The 25,202-nt window shown below is 44.7% G+C and overlaps 8 protein-coding genes across 8 annotated transcripts; 5 read left to right on the top strand and 3 right to left on the bottom strand.

Annotated features, from left to right (window-relative positions):
• Nucleotides 1-5,841: 5,841 nt before the first annotated feature.
• Nucleotides 5,842-8,400, top strand: Aspvir_009009 (uncharacterized protein; the record flags this gene model as incomplete). The annotated part of the gene is made up of 8 exons (XM_043272162.1): nt 5,842-5,925; nt 5,974-6,875; nt 6,924-6,993; nt 7,041-7,129; nt 7,177-7,355; nt 7,406-7,578; nt 7,629-8,271; nt 8,333-8,400. The coding sequence occupies 8 exons, from the start codon at nt 5,842-5,844 to the stop codon at nt 8,398-8,400; spliced, it is 2,208 nt and encodes a 735-aa protein (XP_043128097.1).
• A 481-nt stretch (nt 8,401-8,881) lies between these two features.
• Nucleotides 8,882-10,782, bottom strand: Aspvir_009008 (endo-beta-1,2-glucanase; the record flags this gene model as incomplete). The annotated part of the gene is made up of 8 exons (XM_043272161.1): nt 8,882-8,992; nt 9,043-9,215; nt 9,266-9,537; nt 9,586-9,655; nt 9,703-9,970; nt 10,020-10,143; nt 10,192-10,442; nt 10,492-10,782. 8 exons carry the CDS (start codon nt 10,780-10,782, stop codon nt 8,882-8,884), a joined length of 1,560 nt encoding a protein of 519 aa, XP_043128096.1.
• Nucleotides 10,783-11,226: 444 nt separating this feature from the next.
• On the top strand, nt 11,227-13,179 carry Aspvir_009007 (transcription factor domain-containing protein; the record flags this gene model as incomplete). The annotated part of the gene is made up of 3 exons (XM_043272160.1): nt 11,227-11,274; nt 11,346-12,965; nt 13,018-13,179. 3 exons carry the CDS (start codon nt 11,227-11,229, stop codon nt 13,177-13,179), a joined length of 1,830 nt encoding a protein of 609 aa, XP_043128095.1.
• Nucleotides 13,180-13,230: 51 nt separating this feature from the next.
• Nucleotides 13,231-14,883, bottom strand: Aspvir_009006 (glycoside hydrolase family 1 protein; the record flags this gene model as incomplete). Its single annotated transcript, XM_043272159.1, has 4 exons — nt 13,231-13,406; nt 13,459-13,955; nt 14,011-14,297; nt 14,350-14,883. The coding sequence occupies 4 exons, from the start codon at nt 14,881-14,883 to the stop codon at nt 13,231-13,233; spliced, it is 1,494 nt and encodes a 497-aa protein (XP_043128094.1).
• A 509-nt stretch (nt 14,884-15,392) lies between these two features.
• Aspvir_009005 (putative MFS hexose transporter) lies at nt 15,393-16,982 on the top strand (the record flags this gene model as incomplete). Its single annotated transcript, XM_043272158.1, has 2 exons — nt 15,393-15,545; nt 15,594-16,982. 2 exons carry the CDS (start codon nt 15,393-15,395, stop codon nt 16,980-16,982), a joined length of 1,542 nt encoding a protein of 513 aa, XP_043128093.1.
• Nucleotides 16,983-17,319: 337 nt separating this feature from the next.
• Aspvir_009004 (molybdopterin cofactor biosynthetic protein) lies at nt 17,320-19,540 on the top strand (the record flags this gene model as incomplete). Its single annotated transcript, XM_043272157.1, has 2 exons — nt 17,320-18,655; nt 18,819-19,540. 2 exons carry the CDS (start codon nt 17,320-17,322, stop codon nt 19,538-19,540), a joined length of 2,058 nt encoding a protein of 685 aa, XP_043128092.1.
• Nucleotides 19,541-21,975: 2,435 nt separating this feature from the next.
• Aspvir_009003 (glutathione S-transferase family protein) lies at nt 21,976-22,650 on the top strand (the record flags this gene model as incomplete). Its single annotated transcript, XM_043272156.1, has 1 exon — nt 21,976-22,650. The coding sequence occupies one exon, from the start codon at nt 21,976-21,978 to the stop codon at nt 22,648-22,650; it is 675 nt and encodes a 224-aa protein (XP_043128091.1).
• Nucleotides 22,651-23,742: 1,092 nt separating this feature from the next.
• Nucleotides 23,743-24,640, bottom strand: Aspvir_009002 (aminoglycoside phosphotransferase family protein; the record flags this gene model as incomplete). The annotated part of the gene is made up of 2 exons (XM_043272155.1): nt 23,743-24,152; nt 24,208-24,640. 2 exons carry the CDS (start codon nt 24,638-24,640, stop codon nt 23,743-23,745), a joined length of 843 nt encoding a protein of 280 aa, XP_043128090.1.
• Between the last annotated feature and the right edge of the window lie 562 nt (nt 24,641-25,202).

The raw sequence follows: 25,202 nt of genomic DNA, 5'->3' as shown, positions 1-25,202 counted from the left end.
ATTTATATAGATTCTTAATAAAAACACCCTATTTTTTAATCTTATTAGCTTAAAGACTAAACTCATAGTAATAATTATGCTTTAGCATAATGAGAGGACATAACAAAAAGAACAGAAACCTAGGAGACCTACTAGGGGGAATAGCAGCCTTATAACTAGTTTTAAGGATGAAATACTATAAGAGGGGGAGGTAATATTATAATACTAATATAGCTATGCTAATCTTAGGTAGATATAATAGGTAGAATTAGGGAGTAATAATAATTAATTAAACCTTAATTACTAAACTATAGGAAGACTATAGTTCCTAGTACAGGAACTATATATAATTATAATCTTTCTATTATTACCTAGAATTACTCTATAGTACTTAGGAGCACTAGATAGAACTTATCTAGAAGGAGATAGTATTTAATATATAATTAACTACTATATATCCTAGCTTAGTAATAGTAGATAGTATATAACTATTACTTATAACTACTATAGGATGGTAGTAAGAATGGTAGTTAAAGAAGGAACTATATAAGAATATTTATTATTATTATATCTAGAGATCTTAGTTTAGTTCCTTATATTTAATATAAATATCTTACTTAAGTATAAGTTACTAATCTAATTTATTAAGCTACTCTTTTACTATTAAGTATATATACTTAGTAGGCCTTATTTCTATCTCTACTATTATTATTCTTATATTACTTTAGATTATCCTTAACCTTAGGTTAGGTTATTATATTATTACATCTAAAGGCTACTTAGTTAGTAGGCCTTAGGTAAGTATTAGATATAGTCTAGGGACTATATCACCCCATTCCAAAGCAGTTGACTAGCAGAGAACAGCAGAGACAGATCCCAGGGTGTGACATTAGGTTATTTAAATATATCTTTAAACTTATAATATACCTTAGGCAGAGCTATCTTAATAGCTATCTCCTAGTATCTTTTAGGATTATTATTATAAATCTTATCTATACTCTAATTAGCTACTACTAAAATCTACTAAGTTCTTAAACTAAATCTTATTTCTCTATTCTTACTTTCCTAGGTATTACTCTTTAATATTATAATATTAGTATATTCTTCACTACTCTTAGGTGCCTATCCTAGTAATTCTATTATTACTATATATTATAATAGTTTAATTACTACTAATACTATTATTATATTCTAGCTAAGTATTATTTTTCTTAGTTTATCTCTTAACTATTTAGTACTACTATTATTTTTCTTTAATCTAATATACTATAAGGCCCTAGTCTCCCCTTTAGTCTAGTCCTATTATAAGTATTTATAGTTAAACTAAAGACTTCCTATCTTCTAGTTAATTACTAGGTTATAATTCCTAAGCTATAGAATCCTTAATACTATATTATACTATCTTATTAGTATAATATTAAAGTTTAGTTATTTAAAGTAGTCTAATATAACTATTAGTATAGTCCCTAACTTAGTTATAATTAAGAGAGTTCCTAAATTCTCTTTATTTAGATCTATAATTAGTTTAGATACTACTTTTATAATTTCTAGAAGCCCTAGCTTCTTTATAAATCCTAGATTTATATAATTCCCTATTACTCCTAAGTTAACTATTACTTAAGTTAGCTAATTTAAAATATAAGCTTAGAGTTTTAAGTACTTTCTATATTATACTTCTATAATTATAAGGTAAGGGTATTTATCTTCCTATTTTAGTAGTCTAGTATCTCTTACTAATACTAGGAAATATCCTCTCTCTAACTTTCCTTAATAATATATTATATATTAGTCTTTAAAATATACTATCTAATATATTATATTATAATCTAAATATTATCTATATCCTCTATAAGAGTATTTAAGTCTTTAATATAAATAATTAATATTTTCCTTTATAACTATTAGTACCTCTAGCTAAAACTTTACTATATACTTATTATTATAGTAAATATTATAATTATTATTATAATAAGTAATCTAGAGTACTTTATAATATTTTAGGTATCCTTAGAAATATTTATATAAATACTAGGTATAGTTATATTTCCTATAAAATAATTCTAGTAGTCTCTTTTCTAATACCTCTCTAAGTTTATAGAAATATTTATTTAACTAGTATCTATATTATTAATACTATAGAGGATATCTATTATATCTAGATATATACTTATCCTATAATTCTACTTAGGTCTAGTATTCTAGATTCTAGTAAATACATTCTTTTACTCCTTATTTTACTTTCTTAAGGATCTATATATTTAGCTAGTATATTTATAGTTCTACTAACTACTTCTTATCTAGCTATTATAGCTATATAGTATATTAATCTACTTTATTATTATCTTTTAGGGAATTATCTTAAGATATCTTAGGAATCTTATAAGATTACTCCTTATTAGAATTAAGGCTTACCCACTAAGTTCTATACTCTTTATTAAGTAGATTAATAGGTTAGTTAATTATAGTCTAATCTATTATAGGAAAATCTACTTAATCTAGCTCTCTATAGTTAGTCTTTTCTTTATTAGAACTAATAATCTAATCCTAGTTAGTCTTTTCTTTATTAAAACTAATATTCTAATCTTTATTAATAAGTATTATCTATTAGTAAATAAGCTCTCTAGGTATAATATTCTCCTAATTAATAAGACTATCTTTATTACTATTTAATAATTTCTAATTAGTGGCTATAAGTACCTTTAAGTCTTTAGTAGACTAATTATTATTTATACTTCTATACTTAGTAGAGTCTTCCTCTTAAAGCTCCTTTTTAATCTTATTATTATTAAGAGTTATATATTCTTTAAATAATTTTCTTAGCTACTTATTACTCCTTTTCTTAATTATAATAGTACTAGTTATATTATAAGCTTCTTTACTAGTATAGAACTCTACTATTACCCTAAGCTATTTTATTTTATTCTACTAACCCTATCTAGGTTATTATCTATAGTCTCTTAATATATATCTAGATTTCCTATACTAGAAATATAACTTATTATATTATTACTATTCTCTTTCCTCCTTAGAAAGTGCTAATTATATTATATCTAACTCTATTAGATATAGCCTATAAGGATCTATATATCCTTAGCTCTATAGCTAAGCTAGCCTTCTATTATTTAGTTAATAACTTATAGTATATCTACTACTAAAGATATTCTAATTACTTCATTCCTTTCTATATATATAAAAATCTTATAGTTTATTATTAACCTTAACTACTTACTTAATTATTCTGCTAAGCTTACTTAGTTACTCTATCTAAATTAACTTTTCTTAGATATCTGGCTTTAAGCCTTCTTTAAATTATATAATATTTATATCTTTATCCTAGTTTAAGTAGGATATAATCTATTAGAATTATAATATATATTCCCCTATAGATCCTATCTATTTAAGCTACTATAGCTGTCTCTTAGTATTATACTCTTTATTAATATTACTAAAAGTATTCTCTAACTATTTCTTAAATATATTATAACTAGTAAATATCTTATCTATTTTATTAGCCTAGTTATTATTAGTATGTTCCTGATAATCCCTAATAAAAGGTTTAAACTAATTAAATACTARTCTAGTTAGATAAGTTATAGTAAATAAGATCTTATCTACTTTATTAATAAGTTTCTCTTAGTTTATCTAGATATATATATCTAACTATATAAGAAATACTCATAACTTAGATTAACTTTTATTAAATAGTTCTAGTAATCTAATCTTAATAAACTTAGCTATAAGTTAATCTTCTAATTAATAGATATACTCCTAGAGCTATTTAATCTAATCTCTTAGACCTTCTACTATAATCTAAGGCTATATAGCCACTTACTACTATGCTCTAGCCCTTCTAATATTTAAGCTAGTTAGGGTTTATAGTGCATTTCCTACTATGATATTTAATATTAAGAGTTAGTTAAACTTTCTAAAGTAATTTATACTATATAATATTTAATATATTACATCCTAGGATCTATCTCTACTATTCTCTGCTAGTTAACTACTTTAGGAATAGGGTAATATAGTCCCTAGACTATATCTAATACTTATCTAAGGCCTACCCTCTGTAGTAGCCTACTATATACTAAACCTAGGTATATAGTAATATATAATATAATAATCTAACTAGAATCTAATATAATCTAAAGGTATAATAATCTTACCTAAGATTAAGGATAATAAGAATAATAATAATAGAGATAGAAGTAAGGCCTATTAAGGATATATCCTTAATAATAAGAGAGTATCTAATAAATTAGACTAGTGAACTTATACTTAAGTAAATTATCTTTATTAAATATAAAGAACTAAAATTAAGATCTCTAGATATAATAATAATAAGTATTCTTATATAGTCCTTTAATTATAACTCTCTTTATAATTTCTTTTACTATTCCTAGAATATCTCTAAAATAGACTATAGACTAGATTTAATACTTCTTATCTTAGTACTACTTACTCTCTAGGGTAGTAGTTATATAAGAGGCTAGGTCTCTTTCTAGTTATCTAATACTCTTTTCTAAATTAATTAGTAAGTATTATTCCCTTCTCTTTCTGCTTATCACATCCGCCCTGCACTAGTGCGGCTGTGTTGGTGTCATAACAATCACCTTAAGAAGTAGAAGAGTAAGAAAAGGACCCCTTTAAAGTATAAAATAGTTAAGAAATAGTATAAATTTATATATATATAGCTTGATTTCCCTTACTAGGAGGAAGTACTATTTTCTAATAAATATTCTATCTAAAGAAAGCTAAATAATTCTACCTAATTTATCTTCTAATTCTCTAATAAGGCATACTAGCATGATCTAGTTAATCTAATAAACTATGAGAAGGATATTTCATAAATAATATAGGGTATAATCTAGATTAGAGGCTATATAAAGCTAGTAATTATAGATTATAATAAATTAGCTCCTTAAGGTGGATATTCTACTAATTCTTATCTAAAATATTTTAAAGATAGCCTTCTTCTAATCTATGAGCCTGATATAATATTCTAGTAAGATAACACTAAAATCCATACATCTTACCAGGCGTAGGAGTAGTTTAAATCTTATAGAATCTAGGTCATGGAATAGCCTCTATATTTACCTAATTTAAATCTAATTAAATACCTCTAGAACTACCTAAAGAAGAAGCTTTTACAGCTCTATCCTAGACTCTTCTTAGGAGGCAGATCTAAGGTAGATTAGACCTGGTTTCATAAGGCTATTATAGAGGCATGGGATACTATCCCTTAGGAGAAGATTAATAGTCTAATTTACTTAATACCACATAGATTATGTGTAGCTTATCAGGCAAAGGGATGGTACACTAAATATTAATATCTACTATCCCCTAGTTTATTCTTATGTACTAGAATAGTATGGTGGTTGAGAAATATGGGATTGTAAATGGTTGAATTTTTTGATTTTTTAGAGTGTCCGGATACTTTTGACCTCTTAGTTTATATCTATAAGATAAAACGTGGGATGCCTGAGGCCAAATATGATCTGCACCCAAGGAGATTCAACGGAAATTGATAGACGGCAAATAATACACTGCTCCAATATCATGATTCATGACCAGGCTTTGGATTCTTGTATTCCCGTTTCCCCGATTCCCCGCCATGGCGACCGTACCGAGTTAAGATTCTGGACGGCTTCAATCTTATTGTACTAGAGCCACCTCCACTGACGGCATAGCTCGTTCCCTCCTGCCAGATTTGGCCTCCTTGACGATCTTCTTGAAATTAAACGTGGAGAAACTGTACTTTCTCCAGAGTGGGAATGAGGTGAGGAGAAAAAGATATAAGCAGCCCTTTTCCTGGTGCTGATGCACTACCTGTACTGGCGATTCTCCATCAGTAGTTTCGCCACCATGAAACGATCATTATTCACAGGTCTTTCTGCTCTTCAAGCTCTCAATGTTTTAGCCAGTCCTCTGAGTGAGAGGACTTCCGGTGTAAGTACGATGCATAGCTGCTCACCCTACCCCTGCTGACGAGTGAAGACACCCAAATCATGCAGTGAACCGCCCGCCACACTTGCACTAAGTAGCGGTCCATATGACAATTACTTTTATTCCGACTGCAATGTTGCCGCTCAAGTCGTTGTTACTAGTCCACTACCTGACAGCAATCTGAGCTTGATCGGCCCTCGGCTGATTGTAGCCTGGCCCGCGGGCAACAGCGGCATCTGCACCTACTTTGCTCCCGAGAATGGAGTCAACGGTACCCTGGGTATTTCGGTCATCAACTCTACCGTGGGAAGCCCGCTGTCCCTCAATTACACGGCTAAAGAGCCAAACGCAGGAGTCGGGGTGCAAGGCACTCTCCGCTTCAACTCGTCGGCGGTCTTGACCGTCCCCATTCTGGGCAGTATTCGCACGATCCGGGATTTCGTCGAAGGGCCGAGTCTCCTACAGCCTAAGATCCAGGATGCCATCCAGTTTACCAGCTCTCTTGATGGAAGCGTGATGCTCGAGCGTCTGTGGCTGGACAATGTCACCACGAGCGCCATCAAGTTTACTCCCGTCAACAGCACATCCAAGGCCACCGTCTCCGGCAAGACGGTTAGATTTGAGGCTGGTGACTACGCCTTTTCGGCAGAGATTGACTATCCGCAGTTGACCCAGCTGCCTCCGGCCGACGTACTAAACAATGCCTCTACAGACCTTGTGTCTAAAATGCCCGTTCAGACCACTGCGCTCTCGTTTCTCTCCTACTCCGAGAAACTTCTTGCTGGTGCATGGCGTTTTCTGACCTACTTTGGACGAGATCTGATGATAAGCGCCTTGCTTATGGATCCCGTCATGAGCTACGGCAATGCCAGTGCCATGGAGGCTGTACTGGGCTCCGTTTGTGAGCGCATCAACGCTACCGATGGTAGTGCTTGCCATGAAGAGACTATCGGGTAGGTGCAAGACTTGAATTGAGGATGTATAAACTGACGCCCGGCTAGTGACTACGCGACTTGGCTGCATCTACAGGAAAATGTCACCAGCACAACGATGATCTGCGACTACAAGATGGTGGGTCTGCACCATTACTTTTATAAGAAAATGCTGACCCTGCACAGGTTGATACAGACTTTTATCTCGCGCCTCTCATGCAAAGCTATTTCCTGAACAATCCAGTTGGCCGAACCAGGTGGCAGGCATTCTCGAGGTTTGTTTCCTTCTTTATAGTGTTCGATCCCCGGCTGACGCATGTAGCACCCCCGCTGGTGCCATCAATGCTGCAAACAAGAACCACACTTGGGGTCAGTTGGCGCTTCGCACCGCAGAGAAGATCATGAATCAGGCTGCATTGTTTGCGCACAATCCTAGCAAAGAGAACCTGGTCCATTTGAAGCCGGGTGAGATCGTTGGCGAATGGAGAGATAGCACATACGGTATGCCACTTCAAAAGCAAATCACAGTCCCCCTTTCTAAGCGACTGCAGGTATCGGAGGCGGCCGAATCCCATACGACGTAAACACAGCCTTGATGCCTGCTGCCCTGCGCGCCATCGCAGCTTTGTCCCGGGCCGCCATCTTTCCTGGCTGTCACGGCTGGGCCCAGAAGGCAGACATATACGCCCAGATATGGGAAGATGAGACTCTGCATTTCTTCGAGGTAAGACCTGCGGTAGCCATACTTCGCCGACGGAAGACTAACAGAAGTAGGTCACTATTCCCGCCGAAACAGCCAAACAACGTCTTACTTCCTACGCCCAAGCCGGTTACTTCCCCGGCCCCAGCGAAGCAGACACCATCGACTCCGACGTCGTCTTCCATGCCCTTGCCCTCGACGGCTACAACAACCTCTCCCAAGTCCAAGTCATGAACTCGGACGACTGCTTCCGCCACTTCCTCCTCAACACAACCAACCAGTCACAGCTTACCTCCTTCATCAACCAAACCGCCACCAACGTCCGCCGTACATTCCCCGCCGGCCTCAACACCGCCGTCGGCATGCTCATCGCCAACCCGGCCTACGGCCCCAACGAAGTCTACGCCCGCAACTGGACAACAGGCGCCTACCACGGCACCGTCGTCTGGTCCTGGCAACTCGCAATGATGGCCAAGGGCCTAGAACGGCAACTCGGCCGCTGCGACGCGGCCCACCAGAACGCGCGGCCAGACTTTTGCGCCGACAAGGCCGTGTATAATAACCTCCGGAGCGCGTATAATACCCTCTGGGACGGGATCGAGGCCAATAAGGCGTTGTTGAGCGAGGAGGTCTGGTCCTTTGTCTTCAGCGATGGAAAGTTCACACCCGCGCCGCTGGGGAATATCCCTCCCCCTCCGGGTGTGAGTGCGCAGACTGGTGAGCCTTGACCCCATCCTCACTATCTTAAGTTAGGTACTAATGGTGATGATCCAAACAGAATCGGACATTGTCCAATTATGGTCCTTGACGTTTCTGGCCGTCACCCGGAACCAGGTTTTTCGGTGATTGGCCGGTCTGACGAACCTGGGCTGTTTGCATATCATGCAGAGGGATGGAATCATTCGTGAAAGGTACCGAATGTGTTTTATAGGGCTCGACCGCCGTGCGGTGGGTGTACATGGCTAGTTCGAGCGATTGGCTCCGCACAAACAAGGGCTATCTACCTAGAATTTACATAATCCTGCTCAGACATCATTCCCGACATGCATTTTTGGTACAGTCATTCCCATTGTTGAGGCTTTCTTTCCGGGGGAGCGTAGAGCGCATGGCGCACAACGCACCAGGCAATGCAGGATGGTCTTATGGGAGTATATTGAAGAATCTATATACACGAGAATACAGGAGAATTATTCCGATACGGGTCTTGATTGTCTGTTCCAGGAAGTAAGCAGAGTCGAGGATACGATGTACTCAGTCAGTCTGGGGCAAACGTATGAATCGCTGAAAAAATACATCCAGCTTGAATACCTCAGCTTGAGCACCTCAGCTAATCACACAGCGTAAAGTCCTCCAGACCTGCATCCGGGACAGTTTCCTCAGGAAGGCAGAAGTCAACTTGTTCGCCTTTGAGGTTGGTGAAGACGGCCGCGTATGCGTTCTGCAAAACTTAGTACAAGACTGGTTATATTGAAAGGGGACATGGCATACCTCGGCATAAGTGATGAACTCATTGTAGATACCATCGGCCTTCATCCTCTGGCGGACGAGATCGGTGACTCCGCCGAGGAGGGCATTCACCGTGGTTACTTTGCTGTCCCAGGTAAGGAGGGCCGAGACGCCCTTTCCATCGACACGGGTGGATTCGGTGCTGCCGTAGGGGTCTATGTCATTATTAGCATTGATCCATAGACGGCAGACAGAGGGAGGCTACTTTGCATCTTCTTGGCGATAGCCATGTTTCTCCACCAGGCGAGCCCGACTCCCTTGTCGAAGAGGACGGTTGGGAACACGCTGTACGGGGTGATGACGTCCAGTTCCTGCTGCGGGAGGAAGGCGACGGAGGGGATACCGGCGTTGGAGATGTACCCGGTCACGTCGCCGGTGGCTGGGTCGGTGATATTGTTGACGGAGGCGAACATGCCGGGGGTCTTGGTGACGACCGAGTTGCAGGTTCGGACTCGTTCGGCGTTTTTAAAGACACGGCTTTGAGGCGTTAGTTTTGTTGTTATACGAGAATGAATACTGACATACCGGATAATGTCGACGTCGTAGTAAGGCATTTCTAGGACCTTCCATTGCTCGTGGCTTGAGAACCAGTAACCTGTCATCTATGAGCAGGACTTCCTTTGCCAGCTTCGACAGACGTACCCTTTTGCACAGTAATGGGTCCTACGTGACCCATATTGTAGTCGACGCTCTGCAGCATGGGCTGCTTCACAGCCCAGAGCTGTTCTATGTCCGCATCGGACAGACCACCGAAGAACTGGAGCCAGAAAGTAAACAGCTCGCCCTCGTAAGGATCGTTGAGCCGACCACTGCCTTCGCAGGAGTATCCTTGGTCAGGATGATCCACTGGCAGGGACTGGTTCTTGATGGTCGTTACGGCGCACACTTGGCCTTTGCCTTCATAGAAGATCTTGAGAAATTAGTCAAGACAATGTTACACGAGAGCAAGAAGCTCTTACCTTGGCTTCAGTGGTTTTGGTGTAATCCATCCACTTCTGCCACTCGCTGGCCAATTTGACATAAGATGACTTTCCAGTATTTTCCAAGGCTTGAACAAAGGCATAAACAGCCCAGAGAAGCTCACTTTGAGAGGTTAGTTAACAGACACAGCAGCCTTGGAATTGAAAATACCCATTGTCCAGTCCAGGAACACGATTGTTCCAGTCCCAAGTCGGTGTGAGGTCCTGGGCCGTGGAAGTGAACCAAGGAAGATAACCTCCAAACCCAGGAAACGTATCATTGAATCTCAAGTATGTTTGCAGCTTCCTTTCCATAATCGAGACAGCAAGCTCTGGTGCTGCTGACGGATCCTGGGGTGAAAGAAAACGAGCGGCTTCCGGCGAACCAGCAACAGCATGCGCATACAGCATTATTTGAAGCGACTGTTTCCAACTATTAGTATTAACAATAGCAAGCCTGAAGACGACTGACCTCTTTACTTGCGGCGCTGAAAGGATGCTTGACTGTTCTCTCTCCAGTGGTAAAGTCGATGTTCGTCCCGTCGTAAGACATCCCATTATCCGAGTTGTACGAGACATTGTTCTGGTGGAATTTACCCTCCCAGTACAGCAGATCGTTGATGAAGCTGCTGGGATCCGTCAAGATTTCCTTCTGCGTGTATTGGCGAGCAAACTGGCAGGATGGTTCGCTCGGTTTTTGAGGCAGAGCATCTGTCAAGGCAGCCCATGACAAAGCAAAATATGAAAGCTTGCTCACGCGCATACTGAGGATCAAATATCAGACTGTGGGAACGCTTGAGGATCGATTGCAGTAGAAAACGGATGCGATATCCGTCATTTTATATGTATACAGCAATGGAGCAACCGACCGGTTGATTCTTGATAATTTGCTGCCGTAACCTGCATTTCTGCAACCCCGCAAACTCTCCACACTTTATTTTGTTGCATCGGTAATTCCTGTAATCCCTGGGTGCAGATCAACGGCAAAGTAATTAGACTGTGAATATGACCGTCCAGCACAGACAACATCTATCGTAGTGTCGGAGAAATGCCTGGTGCAAATCTCCGCTTCTCGGCGAAACTCTCGAGAAGTTTCTCATGCTCTGTCCGCTCTCTCCGCTCTCCCCGCTCTCCGCTCAATCTGCTCCTTAATTTCTCCAATTCTCCTGCTTGTTTGCTGTCCACTAACTCTCCTTATTGTCCGAATATGACTGCGATCAGGGCCTGTGATCGCTGCAGACGAAGAAAAGCCAAAGTAAGCCATAGTTAATGAAGCATGCATTAGCCGACTGGCACATTGAGATCTATCGGACTAACTATCCACAGTGTGACGGAGAAGCAGCTTTATCCATTTGCACAAGCTGTCGACGGGCTGGAGAGCAGTGCACTTTTAATTTGCCCGTTGCGCGACGAGGACCTAAGAGCAACAAATCGAGACGTCATGCACCACCGTCCGCCGATGTTCATGGCCAGGATATCGCTCTATCAAGCTCTCTCCACGCGGGACAACCTGCCACAACTCTGCAATTCTCCGCTGTCTCCCCTACGCCGCCCGGCCCCGTTGGCTCTCTCGATCTCCGCACTCCGAGACCGAGCTCCCTGACAAGCTCGCCCTCTTGGAATACCGGCCTGGTGGACCCGGCACTGTCTCCCCCTGAAGAGCAGACGCCGTTGTCCTCGTTGCAGCGATGGCATCACTTGGCGCGCGCCCTTCACTTGCGCGATCCTGTGGCAGATCTGGAGCGGACGGTCAATCGATGCTTTGACCTGTTCTTTGAATACTTGTTTCCCCTAATTCCACTAGTTCATGAGCCCAGTCTACGTGACGGCTTGCGTTTCTTTGTGTCCCAAGCAGCTAGGTCAGGTATTGGCGTCACAGGCCCAGAGCTGTGGTCATCTTTCGTCCGCGGAAATCCTATAGATGCGGGCAGCATTCTCGATCGGGCAAACAGCTTGAAGTACCCGGAACTCTGGCCTGATTCAGCCTTCACGCTGATCACTGCCGTCTGCGCCGAAGCGGCATTTCTCTTGCCCAAGGACATTTTCCCCGAGGGCGAGAGGATCGCGGACTTATTCCTCAAGGCATCTCGGAGTTGTTTGCACAGCTACCTCGAGGAAGATCTGGAGTATCCCAATGCGAACTCTGTGGCTATCCGCTACTTCCACTCCAACTGTCTCCATGCAGCCGGCAAGCCTCGATTTTCATGGCACATTTTCGGGGAAGCCACCCGACTGGCGCAGGTCATGCAGATGCATGACGAGATGTCACTGCAGAACCTGTCTGCGGTGGAGGCAGAGCTCCGCCGACGTGCGTTCTGGATCGTTTACATCGGAGACAAGTCAGCAGCAATCCTTAACAATCGTCCAATCACCATTCACAAGTTCTCGTTCGACACAGGCATTACCACTGCATACCCTTCTGGCATTGAGGATGGCACAGGAGTCTCCCCTGCCAGTGCCGAACCGGATTTGTCCACGCGAATGAGCTTCATTGCGGGGTTCAACGCAAATCTACGTCTATGGCAGACAGCTTCAGACCTCATTCTCGAGATGCGGCTCCTGGAAAGTCAGAAGGAGGTAGGGATGCTCACTCCACGACTATTGACCGTTGAAGAACGCCATAGGCTCGGAAACTTATACGTCTCGTTCATCACGTCGTTGGACAAGTTGCCGCAGTATTTACAAACCGACACTCTATTAGCATCGATCAACAACAACAGTAGTCATCGCCGAAAGCAGTACGTGATCCAGTGGGCGAATCTCAATGTTTCGCTGCACTGCTTGAGATTGGTCATCGATCAGAAGCTAGAAGATCTGGGCTTCTATGCATCGGGAGTCGAACATCCCGATATGTCATTACTGAGGAAGACGGAAATAGCTCGCGACATGCTGCGGGTGATCCGAGAAGCGCCCTTTTGGTCGCTACAGGTAAACGGGGAACCATGTGTATGTTTCTGATTGCTTGTTTCTCTGCTTCATTTGGCTAAAAGCCCCACAGGTTGAAAAAATAAGGCTCATTGGCGCCAGCCTGCTGGAGATAATAGACCAGTATGAGGCTTCTCCACTGTCGGTACGAGCACGAAACGATCTTTCGATCCTTCTAGACATCCTCACTCGCCTGGATTCAAAAGCCTCAGACTCACTTAGAAGGCCTTCGTGAGGGCTAGATGTCATATGGAAATAGCTTGACTTGGCAATATCATGATCAAACTCACAACTCCGCTCGGAACACTTCAGGGGCTGGCAAGGCCTGTTCTTTGGCGCCGACACCCATTCGCTCTTCAAAAATGCGTTTCAGCAGCAGAGCAGATTTCTTGGGCGTTCTCTTCAGAGTCTGATAATCAGTGAATGTCACGCCGAATCGAGGTCCATAACCATCGGACCATTCTGCACGGGACAGTCAGCCGCCATATACTCTTCACGTTAGTCAGGAGCTCACCTAAATTATCCAGCAACGACCATGCAAAGTAGCCTCTGATATCAGCACCGTCTTGATTGACGGACAGGCCCACGGCTTCTAAATGATCCTCAAAATACCGGATCCGATACATGTCATTGACCGACTCGTCACATGGCATCCGATCCTCTCCAGGACAGGGACATCCGTTCTCGGTGATGAAGATTGGCTTTCGGTACAGGCGATACACTCTCGTGAGGTGCTTGCGAAAATTGTCTGGGCACGAGCGAAGCCAGTGGATACCGCTTGGTTCGCCAACCGACATCCCTTCGCTATTCTCCTGAAACTCATCTACATTGCCGATATAGTCCGTTTCGGAAGCTGGTTGATCGCGATGGCGAGCAAACTGGGATGTATAGTAGTTCATCCCATAGAAATCGCTCTCGGCTTCACGAAGGAGTGCAAAATCAGAGGGGGAAAACTCGGGCAGGCGATCCCTAAGTTGCTCGCGCATGCAAACTGGGTAGTCTCGTGCAAGACTGCAATGGCTGTTAGCTGGGATGTACGCGTCAGAATCAACCAAAGTCTACTGACAAGATGGGATTGGCGAACCAGCCAATGTGGAATTCCATGCGACGCTCTGCAGCAGCGTGATCCCGCTCATCTTCTGCATTCCAAGGCTCATAGTAATCCCCGTTCAACGAAATTCCAATCTTTCCTTTCTGGACAGACCGAAACTCTCTGTTGTACAAGGCAGCGGCGCGGGCATGGCTCATGATCAGTGCTTTTCCGACAATCCAAGGCTCAGTCGCGGTGTCGCCCTCGGTCGATTGAGGATTTATACTGCTTCTTCCAGGAGCATTGCCACCGGTTGCGTATCCCTGGACGCCCGAGTCAGCTAACAGTTTCGATCTTGAAGTGAACGAGACTTACGAAAATGGACACAATCCATGGCTCGTTGAGGGTAATCCAATTCTTGACTCGGTCACCGAACCGCTCATAGCAGACCCTTGCGTACCGCTCAAAATCTCTCTGTGATTCCTCCACATTCAACCAGCCCCCGTATCTGTCATGCAGCGCCTGCGGCAGGTCCCAATGATACAGGGTAACCCACGGCGTGATGCCTCTCGCCAGCAGCGAATCAATGAGCTTATTGTAAAAAGCGACACCGGCTTCGTTTACTGGGTCCTCTCGACCTCCTAAGGGGATTATACGCGACCAGGAAATAGAGAATCTGTACTCTTTCGCACCATATCGTGTGAGTAGGTCAAAGTCCTCTTCATACCGATGATAGTGGTCACAGGCGACATCGCCGTTGGCACCTTTGGTCCGCGAGGGCTCCAGATGGCAGAAGGTATCCCAGATGGACTCTCCTCGTCCATCTTCGTCAACAGCACCTTCTATCTGGTAGGCGGCTGTAGCGAAGCCCCAGGTAAAGTGAGCGGGAAGAGGCGTAGGAGATGGCATGACTGAGGAATTGAGGAACGTACACATGGACGATGGCTCAGAAAGGTTATGAGCGCCACAATTGCCGTCGAACAAGAGAGAATTAACTTATACTTTGATTATTTTCGATCAGAACGATCTCATCGCGGAGTATCTTCCACGACAGCCGGGGCCGCGGGGCAGCAGATGATGATCGTCGGCGAAATACTCCATACATCAGGTGTGATTTCTCCGTTGGATATCCCCTGATATTTCGCCGAAAACTAAACTTTCCCCAGCAGAAGTGGAGTTCCCTACGGGAACAAATCCGTCGTGATAATCTTTTCCCTGATCTGTTCCAGAATCAGACGACCCCAACCTGGACTGTGGCTTGCATAGTCATGACTCCAGTATGGCCTCTGGTCTGATGGCCTTCTATAAGAGGATGCGAATAAGTCCTGCATTTTTGAGCTGATCTATGCCAGTGCACCGACTTGTGTATCATCTTATATCGTACCTTATCCTGAGGGACGCAAGGAGTCTCAGCAACAATGGCACCCGCTGCTGCCCATGCTGCCGATGGCATCTTATCACCAATTGATCTAAAGTCCATTCCTTCCTTCTGGCATCGGAAGAATGGTATTTTGCTCTACTTTCTGCTTACATCTTCCCTCTTGGCGAGTGCAGCTTTGGGCATTGATGGGGTGAGAATGTCTCTTCCGTTGTTATAGCACTACTAACATGAACTACAGTCGATGACGAACGGCATGCAGGTCTTGCAATCCTGGAAAGATAGATTCGGCCACCCGACTGGCTCCCGATTGGGATTCTTTGGAGCGGCCAACGCGATTGGAGGTGTCATTCCTTTTATCTTTCTCAGCTGGATTGGGGATAAGTTCGGGCGACGTCTTCCTACAGCTTTGGGATCTGTAATTATCATCGTCGGAGTCCTCATTGAGTTCTTTGCCACCTCGTTGAACATGTATATCGGTGGAAAGATTGTGCTGGGCGTGGGCTCCTCGCTCATCCAGATGGGTGCTCCAGTGCTGGTTACCGAGCTGTCTCATCCCAAGGAACGAGTGCAAATCACCACTTTCTACAACACCTCCATCGTTCTGGGCTATGTGATTGGTGCCTGGGCGACTTTTGGATGCTACCGCATCAACAGTCAATGGTCGTGGAGACTACCCACCCTAGTCCAGGTCATTCCATCGGCTTATCAATTCTGCCTCATCTGGTTTTGCCCGGAATCCCCTCGATGGCTGATTGCCAAGGGTCGGCTGCAGGAAGCACGCGCGATCCTGGTCAAATATCACGGAGAATATGATCCCAACTCCGAGCTAGTTAATTTCGAATGCGCAGAGATTCAGCAGGCCATCGCAAAGGAAGCGGAGAACAACATGACGTGGAAGGACTTTTTCTCCTCCGTGCCCAATCTCAAGCGGATCTTCCTCTGCTTCGCCACTGCAGTCTTCAGTCAGAGTTCGGGCAACCTTCTCGTGTCAAACTATCTCACGCAGATCCTGAAGGACACTGGCTTGAAGACCGAGTTTGAGATAACGCTGGTGAACGGCATGGTCACCTTGTGGCAGTACATTGTCGCCATCACCGTGACCTTGATAATTGACCGATTCAAGCGGCGCTTCTTCTTCCTCACCGGCTCCGGAGGCGTGCTGGTCACCTTCATCGTGTGGACCATTGCAGCGCAGCGCTACCTGGAAACCAGCTCACTGGCCGCGGGACGACTCGTGCTCGCCTGTATCTTTGTTTTCCAGGCGTTTTACACCCTTGCCTGGACCAATTTGATCGTCACATATCCCTTGGAGATCGTTACGTATCAGATGCGCGCGAAGACGTGGGCCTTTGTCTTGTTGACGATCCAGGTGGCATCCATCTTTGGCGGGTATGTCAACCCCATAGGGCTGAAGAATATCGGCTGGAAGTTTTACATCTACTACTGTGTATGGGTTGCCATCATCTTCGCTGTCGTGTACTTCTTCTTCGTGGAGACTGCTGGTCCGACGCTGGAGGAGTTGACGTACCTTTTCGAGGGTCAGGATGAGAAGATGCAGCTGGCGCGGAAGATTGAGGAGACTAAGCAGGATGTTCATGTATCAGAGCATGTCGAAAAGCTTGCTTGAGACCCGTAGCAATCCATCTGACCATATTATTATCTGACTATTTCATGCCGTCTGTCAATGCGCAAATTGAGTCAGCGGGACCAAGGCAATGGATAGGCCGTGATATCATGCCGCAGTAATTCTGCGAATAATAATGGCGGTGACTAATCCTCTTGCGGCCTTGTCCTGTGTAATGGCGGGGATCGCCGATTCCGCGGAGTTGGAGTCACTCTCTTGTTCCTTGATAAGAACCCACAATGCAACCTTGCTTTGAACTTCTTCGAGGCTTTTTCCCTTCCTAAATGCAGGACACAATTTTTCCATCAAAGTCCTCCTTGCGCAGAAATCTCTGCTCGGGATGAGTGAGTCTCTCCTGGGCATGCGGGGAGTCGCCTTTCGGCTCTCTCCGCGCAGTTATCGCCGGCTAGTACCGAGGGTTCGTCTACACAGCAGAATTGCCACAGCTGCTGTAGAACCGTCGACAACAAGCCACAACACCCATCTTAGCTCGACAACTTACCCTCTTAACCCCTCGTCACCCTCCTCCGCAACCCCTTCCTCCAGATGGACCGCTCTCCGATCCGCAAGACCCTTCTCCGACTTCCTCACCGACACCTTCAACCGCCAACATGACTACCTCCGCATCAGCGTCACCGAACGCTGCAACCTGCGCTGTCTATACTGCATGCCTGAGGAAGGCGTCCCGCTCTCCCCGCCCGCGCACCTCCTTACCACCCCGGAAATCGTGTACCTATCCTCGCTGTTCGTCTCGCAGGGCGTGACCAAGATCCGGCTGACGGGTGGCGAGCCGACGGTCCGCAAGGACATCGTCCCGCTTATGCGGTCAATCGGCGAGCTGCGGCGGAATGGACTGCGGGAGCTATGTCTAACCACAAACGGGATCTCGTTGCATCGGAAGCTGGAGGATATGGTTGAGGCAGGCCTAACGGGTGTGAATCTCAGTCTGGACACGCTGGATCCGTTCCAGTTTCAGATTATGACGAGGAGGAAAGGGTTTGAGGCGGTGATGAAGAGCATCGAGCGCATTCTGGAGCTGAATCGAGCGGGGGCGGGGATCACGTTGAAGATCAACTGCGTGGTTATGCGGGGGATCAACGATCGGGAGATCCTTCCGTTTGTGGAGCTGGGGCGGGACAGTCCCATCGAGGTGCGGTTCATCGAGTACATGCCCTTTGACGGGAATAAGTGGAGCCAGGGCAAGATGGTCTCGTACCAGGAGATGCTGGCGGTGATTCAGGAGAAGTACCCGTCTCTGGAGAAGGTGGTCGGGCACAAGAACGATACCAGCAAGACGTATCGGATCCCGGGCTTCCAAGGACGGGTTGGGTTTATCACGAGTATGACGCATAATTTCTGCGGCACATGCAATCGGCTGCGCATCACCGGCGACGGGAACCTGAAAGTCTGTCTGTTCGGCAATACGGAGGTGTCGCTGCGTGATATCATTCGGAAGGAGAATGATGGCCAGCCGATTGATGAAACCACACTAAAAGAACTTCGGCTTCTTGAGTCTGCGGAAGCAGCCGCTCGCATTCAGGACGAGGGTGGCGAGGTCAATCAGAGAGAGCGAGAGCTCCTTGATCTGATCGGGATGGCGGTTAAGCGCAAAAAGGCCAAACACGCCGGCATGGGCGAATTGAAGAATATGAAGAATCGGCCGATGATACTTATTGGTGGGTAGGCGCGACTTGTTCTTTTCATCATTTCATATACCCGTCTGCAAATTGCGTACATTCTGGCGTCTGGCTTTCTTACTTGATTTACGATGTGACCATGATGTATTTGAATTGGATATATAAGACTGGTCTGGCACCACCAATGCTGATAGGAGCTTAGATAGTACGACATTGACATCCAGAATACCTCCAGCCAATATCCCCCTTCATCTTCTGCATCCTTCGCCGTTTAAACTCCAAGCTCGTCACTATCACCACAAGCGTAGCAACCCTCCCGACTCCCGTCCAGAACACAAACCAGAAACAGAAACAGCTCCATCATCATCACCATCCCTCCCAACAACCTCCGACCCCGACCTCCCCCACCTCACCCCTTCCCAAACCGTGCACATGACCCAAATCACCGAGAAACCAATCACAGCCCGATCCGCAACAGCAAGCTGTCTCGTCCACTTCTCCAACGCACGACCACACGAGCTGCTGCGCAAGGGCCTCACCAAGAAAGGCGACGTGTTCAGCGTCGCCCGCATCGCGGGGATCATGGCCGCCAAGAAAACACCGGACCTGATCCCGCTGTGCCATCCGAGTATTGGGATTACAGGCGTGGAGGTAGACGCCAAACTGGTTGACCCTGCATCGCTAGATCCAAGCTCGGGGATGCGCTATGGGGCGATGCGGGTGGTGGCGACGGTTAGTTGTGCGGGCCGGACTGGGGTGGAAATGGAGGCGATGACGGCGACGGTGGGGGCTGCGTTGACGGTGTATGATATGTTGAAGGCTGTGGATAAGGGGATGGTGATTGGCGAGGTGCAGTTGTTGGAGAAGAAGGGGGGGAAGAGCGGGCATTGGGTGAGGGAGGAGCAGGTTGAGGTAGAGCCTTGATTGGGTCTTTGCGCTTATAGCTTTTTAGCATAAGCTAATGCTTACTATCTACTCTTTCCCTGTGTAGTTTGCAGGCTGGTCTAATACCATGGGTATACACTCCGTCTCTAAGCAGCTGCATATGTTATTTCCCTCCAACGGTAAGCGTATGTATATGAACTTCTTCTGAGGACCCATCAAGGATGCGCCATTTTGCGTTATAAGCGATCTGGTAGGTAGGGGCCAATTCTCCATTCAACCTCGTTCTTCTATAGCACCTGAATACATAACGTGACAAGCCTCGGACAAAACTAGCCGTCCCTTTCAGTCCAAGATAGTCTTCCGGATCCCAGAAATCCGTATCGTCCCAGTGAGTGTCTGGGCCCGTGCAATAAGTGGTTCCTTCGGTCAGAGATCCGTCGCAGTCAGGCCTGGACAGTGATGGATTGACATCCATGAATAAGGTTGAGGGAATCCCTTCTGTGTAGTAGCTCAGAAGCTCATGAAGGTCTTAACTTTGCCCTAGATAACCCTAAGATCTTGTCAAACTTTTCTGAGACCTTGGTGAACAGCAACCTGGAAGAAGCCTCACCTTCTCTGTAAGCCCTAGTTCCTAGGCAACCACCAGTGCCTCAGTGCCTGATCCCTCTTGGCAACAGATCCCAGGATTTAAGGTCGGACACAATTGTCACAGCGGTCATCAAAGTCATTGGGCGAAACTATTCTAGACTATAAAAAGGGGAACCAAAAAAAAAAAGGAAAAAGAAAAAGAAAAGGAAAATGGGGCGGAAAGACAAAGAAAAAGGAAAAAAAGGGAAAAGGAAATAGGAAAAAGAAAAGCGCATTCATAAATAAAATAAATAAATAAATTACAATAAAAAGACTGCCATTTTAAGAGAGCCATTGATTATATGGTGAAGGGAAAACCGAGCCACCCAAAAGATATTCAGATATTCAGACTATGTATAGTTAAAGTATACTAGGTAACATAGTTTAGACAGCCGCCTAGCCCTAGCTTAATTCAAACCTACTAGATAGTCTTTATGGATTGAACAACTCAGTCTTATATTTATTTTAGTAAGGTCAACATAGTATAAACTAACTATATCACTAGGGACTAATACAGGTAACAGTCTAACAGAACACTTAAGAGCATACTATAAGAATTAAATAAATCTTTAGCTTAATTTCTTTTTAGTAGAGCACTAGAGCAATATATACTCTATATATGTATCATGTTATAGTTTAGTATGCTCAGGTATGAAAATAATAACCTAAGTAAGATATACTATCTGTTGTTAGTGAGAGCAGGTACCTGAGTATATTATGTCATGAGCATTCTGCTCTCTGTACTAACGAATATCTCAATAGAAATGCGATTCACGGGATGAATTCTTCCTCACCCTCATATGGCGACAAAACATAACTATGCTTTCATCATTCAAAGCTCGATTTCGGGTCTACCAATCATCTACAAAACCACTTGAATAGGGAAGCTTTCCAGAGTGAATATGATAGTACTATTTCAAAGCTCGTTGCACATATTCAGGAGCATTTCATTACATCCAGCATGAAAGATACTTGCGATCCCCTAGATTACATAGTCCCGGTAATTCCGCCGCTAACTGAGATAAACTGTGCAGTGATCCACCGGCTCTTTTCTGATACTAGCAGAAGCGTAGCATCAGCCACATCCTCCACTGCCCCGAGGCGATTTGCAGCTCGCGTCTGTTCATACATAGAAAGCTGAAGCGCAGTTGGAGTCCCGTCAGGGGCCACCAGATACGCTTTCGACATGTGCGTTGGAATTGGACCGGGGGCGAGTGTATTGACGGTAATTCCGCGGCTCTTGCCAAGCTGTCCGGCATTTCGTTAGATGGTTGTGTGGGAAAACACGAAAGTAAGAAAGGCTTGTGTTGGAGCTCTTGTAGCAATAATGGTATTGTTCTGTCACCCTGACTCGCCCTACATATGCATTAGGTTAAGAACCTGTATCTACATGAGTTATGACTGGGTCGTGACCCACACAGTAGCTAGATAATACCTACAGCCATCTTACACATGCTACAGCACCAATACATCAAATAGAGCCACATTGAAAGTCAAGGGTTCCGCAATTATTAATCCCCCCAATTTGCATAGGTTTGCATCATTGTCTGTGCTGTTTGTTCTGATGACCAAGGACCAATCAACGTCCTGAGGTCTGGGTTGGCTGCTCGTCCGTGGTTTTTGTTGATAACTAAGGCCTAATAAACGCTGATGAAAATCACAAGAGTAGGTAGAATTAACTATCCAGCTTACCAAGCGTTCGGTCTTCTCTGGTGCCGAGCTGAATAATTCATGTCCTGATGTTCCCGCTATTGGAGTATACCGGTGCTTTTAAGTAGTCCTTGTAGTCTTTGTATCGAACTCTCTTTTCCCAATCAATCAATCAATCAACCATACAGTCACTCGCCATGTCTCTCAAAACCCTCACTCTCTGGACCCTCCGGGGCCACGCCGGCACGCCCAACCCCTGGAAGGTCCTCATGATCCTGGAAGAGCTCAAGGTACCCTACGAGACCAAGTCGGTCGATCTCGGCGACCTAAAGAAGGAACCCTACGAGTCTATCAATCCCAACGGTCGTGTTCCCGCCCTCGAGGACCCGAACACCGGCATCACCCTATGGGAATCCGGCGCCATCCTCGAGTACCTGGTGGACACATACGACAAGCAACACACCATCAGCTTCAGCGCCGGCTCGAAGGAGTACTACCAAAGCAAGCAGTGGCTACACTACCAGGTGTCCGGCCAGGGACCGTACTTCGGGCAGGCCGCCTGGTTTACGATCTACCACCCTGAGAAGGTGCCCAGTGCGGTCGAGCGATATGTTAACGAGATCCGTCGTGTCTCGGGCGTGCTTGACCGATCGCTCCAGAACAAGGAGTACCTCGTTGGCGGCAAGTACAGCTATGTTGATGCTGCTTTTGTGCCGTGGTTCGACGTGGCTGCGCTCTTCTGGTCGAATGAAATGGGTCTCGAGAAGAACTTCCCGCATGTTAATTCCTGGTTGAACCGTATCAAGGCTCGTCCGGCTATTGCCAAGACCATTGATGATAAGGCCAAGGCCGCGGCTGCGGAAGGGAAATAAGGCAATGTGATGGCGGATAAACCTCCTAGACAGAAGGCGAAATGGGCTAGCTTTAGGAAACTTGTGATATTTTCTTTCTTTCTTGCTTAATATGACTCTGCAAGTCTCTGGTCCTCTAGTATTTTTTATAACTTAGCATCTTCAGAAGCCATGGGCCCATGGACCATGGTTATATTATGTCACATACAATCGCAGAGAGGGAAGTTGTAAAGATTAAAGTTGTATAGATTTAGTGACAATCAAGTTTATCTTTTTGACCTTTAGGGTGCTGAGCCTATTATAAGTAGCTATATCACCAACCTAGAGCATACATCACTCCCTGCCTAAGTTAATTATGATTAGGGCTGTCATGTCCTGCTGGCTCTTATGGTTTGGCTATGATAGTGTGTTTAGACTGTATTAAAAGTAGGTGCATAGTGATGGATGCTGTATGTTATTTAATATGCAGTCTATCTCTATGTTTTGATTGGGCTTTCTAATTAGCTATGATATCCCTATTGACTGGTTATATTTGCTATTAGGGCCTTCTGGCTTATAGAGAAATTATAGGCTAGGGACCGTAGGGCTAGGCTAGGTTTATTTAAGTAGTTTCCAAAAGGAGGAAAGACTGAGAATTGCTCCAGGAAGTTGTCAAAGGGTAGGAGGCTGGAGGCCTAGAGGACCCCGTGAGACAAGATAGCTCTTATACATATTACAGAGCCTGGGGAATCAGGCGTGTCTGTTAGATATCTGCTGAACTATTATTTCTACTAGCTAGAAATAGTTGTCTTGACACCTTTTTAGCTCAGTGGTTTAAGTGCATTCAACATTTTCTGTCTTTTATGTGAGTAAACATTGAGGGCAATGCAGACTAATAAAATAACCACTGTTTTATTTTTCAGGTAGATCTACTCTCTTCTTCTCATTCTCTTCTTTAAGGATTTGTGCGTTATTCACACAAGCCCTAATGGTTGCTCATTGACCAGGAGTAACTGTTGGCTATCAACGCAAATCACACTATAGTCTGCAACTGTTCTGGGGTTTCAACTATCAGCTTTGACAAGTTTTGTAGACTTTCATCAGTCATATTATGATTGTGCACTCACAGCAAGATTAGAGTTTCGACAAGGCAAAATAAATCCAAGGATGATAGCATGTCTTATCGTCCACAGGATCCAGAATCATTGGCAGATAGTTCAGGCGCCAATCTTCTTGGAAGGCCATATCAAAGTAACTCGTATTCACATTCATCCACCGCGCCTTGCAATATTCCCAGTATGCAGGGTACCATCCAGCCTGGGCCCAGTCGACGATCGCAGCCACTTTCGGATTCCGCCCCGAGGATATGATGATATTGGGTGGAAGAAGATCATTATGTGTAAACACAACGGGTACCTCACTGCTAATTTCAATCCTGCAAGTGTGGTGAAACTGTTCGACAGCGTTGGTGCCTTGGAAGGGACCAACAAGCCCTGGACGGTCTACGAGAAGTACCTCGTTCAGTGGTTGCTTGCCTAGACTGCCTATAAAACTCCGGTGGTTAGGTCTTCCTGGATCCTATAAGGTTGATCAACTCACCAATGTAAGGGACATCAAGGTCTTGTTCCAAAGTCCTTATCATTTTCATGTAATGGCCAAGTTCCCCACAAATGGCTCGTATCTCGTCTTCATTCAAGTCGCCCCATCTCTCCATTAACGTCTCACCCTCAACGAACGACATGTAAATAAAAGTCTGTCCCGCATCCTCTGCCCAGCCAAAGACTTCAGGAACAGGCACACGGTTTTGTAGCTGCTCGCGTAGCATTATTTGGGTCTGGGCTTCAGCAATAGTTATATCCGCGCCATACTTCACAACCAACCCCAGCGATGGAATCATGGCAGGTGGTGGACAATTGAAGCTTGTGGCAGAGGGATCGCCCGACCCTTCGTTGATGGCTCGAACATCAGCTGGCGATGGAAGTGCATCCGCTCGTCTCTCCTTGAAGAAGCTGGATTCGGGGAAGATCTGCATTTGAGTGGAGATGGGATGGATTTCTTCCATAACACGTAGGCCTGAAAACGTCAATATGGAAAGTAAGAGTTAAGTGACTTGGGAGGGGGTTACTCTAAATGAATGTTCGTGGCCAGCTACATGATAACCAGTTGAGTTAGATAAGTCCACACCACGTTCCCTTACCCATGCGAAGGGAGGACACTTGCCTTTCTCTCAATGGATACTGGAGCAGGAAAACAGTCGAAAGTGTGTGTTATTTGATTTCTGACTCTTTTGATAGTCAGAGACGTTAACATGTATAGACTGTTTGTTGAAGATGGGCAAGAGGAGAGATAAAGGCTTCCGCGGTTGCTCAGGATTAAGGTAGGCACCCGCTTATAGGTACCGAGTACCGACTCTTCCCGCAAACCTTCTCGGATTTGGTGAAAACCGCTGGCTTTTTCAGCCAAAGATCAAGATTTTTAATTACTAGGTAGACTAGAGGAGCTGTATATGAAATATTCAATCAAATATCTAGCAAATAGCTAGCAAATATCTAGTATTGCACATATCCAGTGAACAAGCTATCAGGGTATCGATT

The sequence above is a fragment of the Aspergillus viridinutans genome (genome assembly GCF_018404265.1).
Source record: "Aspergillus viridinutans IFM 47045 DNA, scaffold_7, whole genome shotgun sequence".
NCBI lineage: Eukaryota > Fungi > Ascomycota > Eurotiomycetes > Eurotiales > Aspergillaceae > Aspergillus > Aspergillus viridinutans.
The sequence above is the reverse complement of the archived record's forward strand: the minus strand, read 5'-3'. Positions and strand labels throughout refer to the sequence as shown.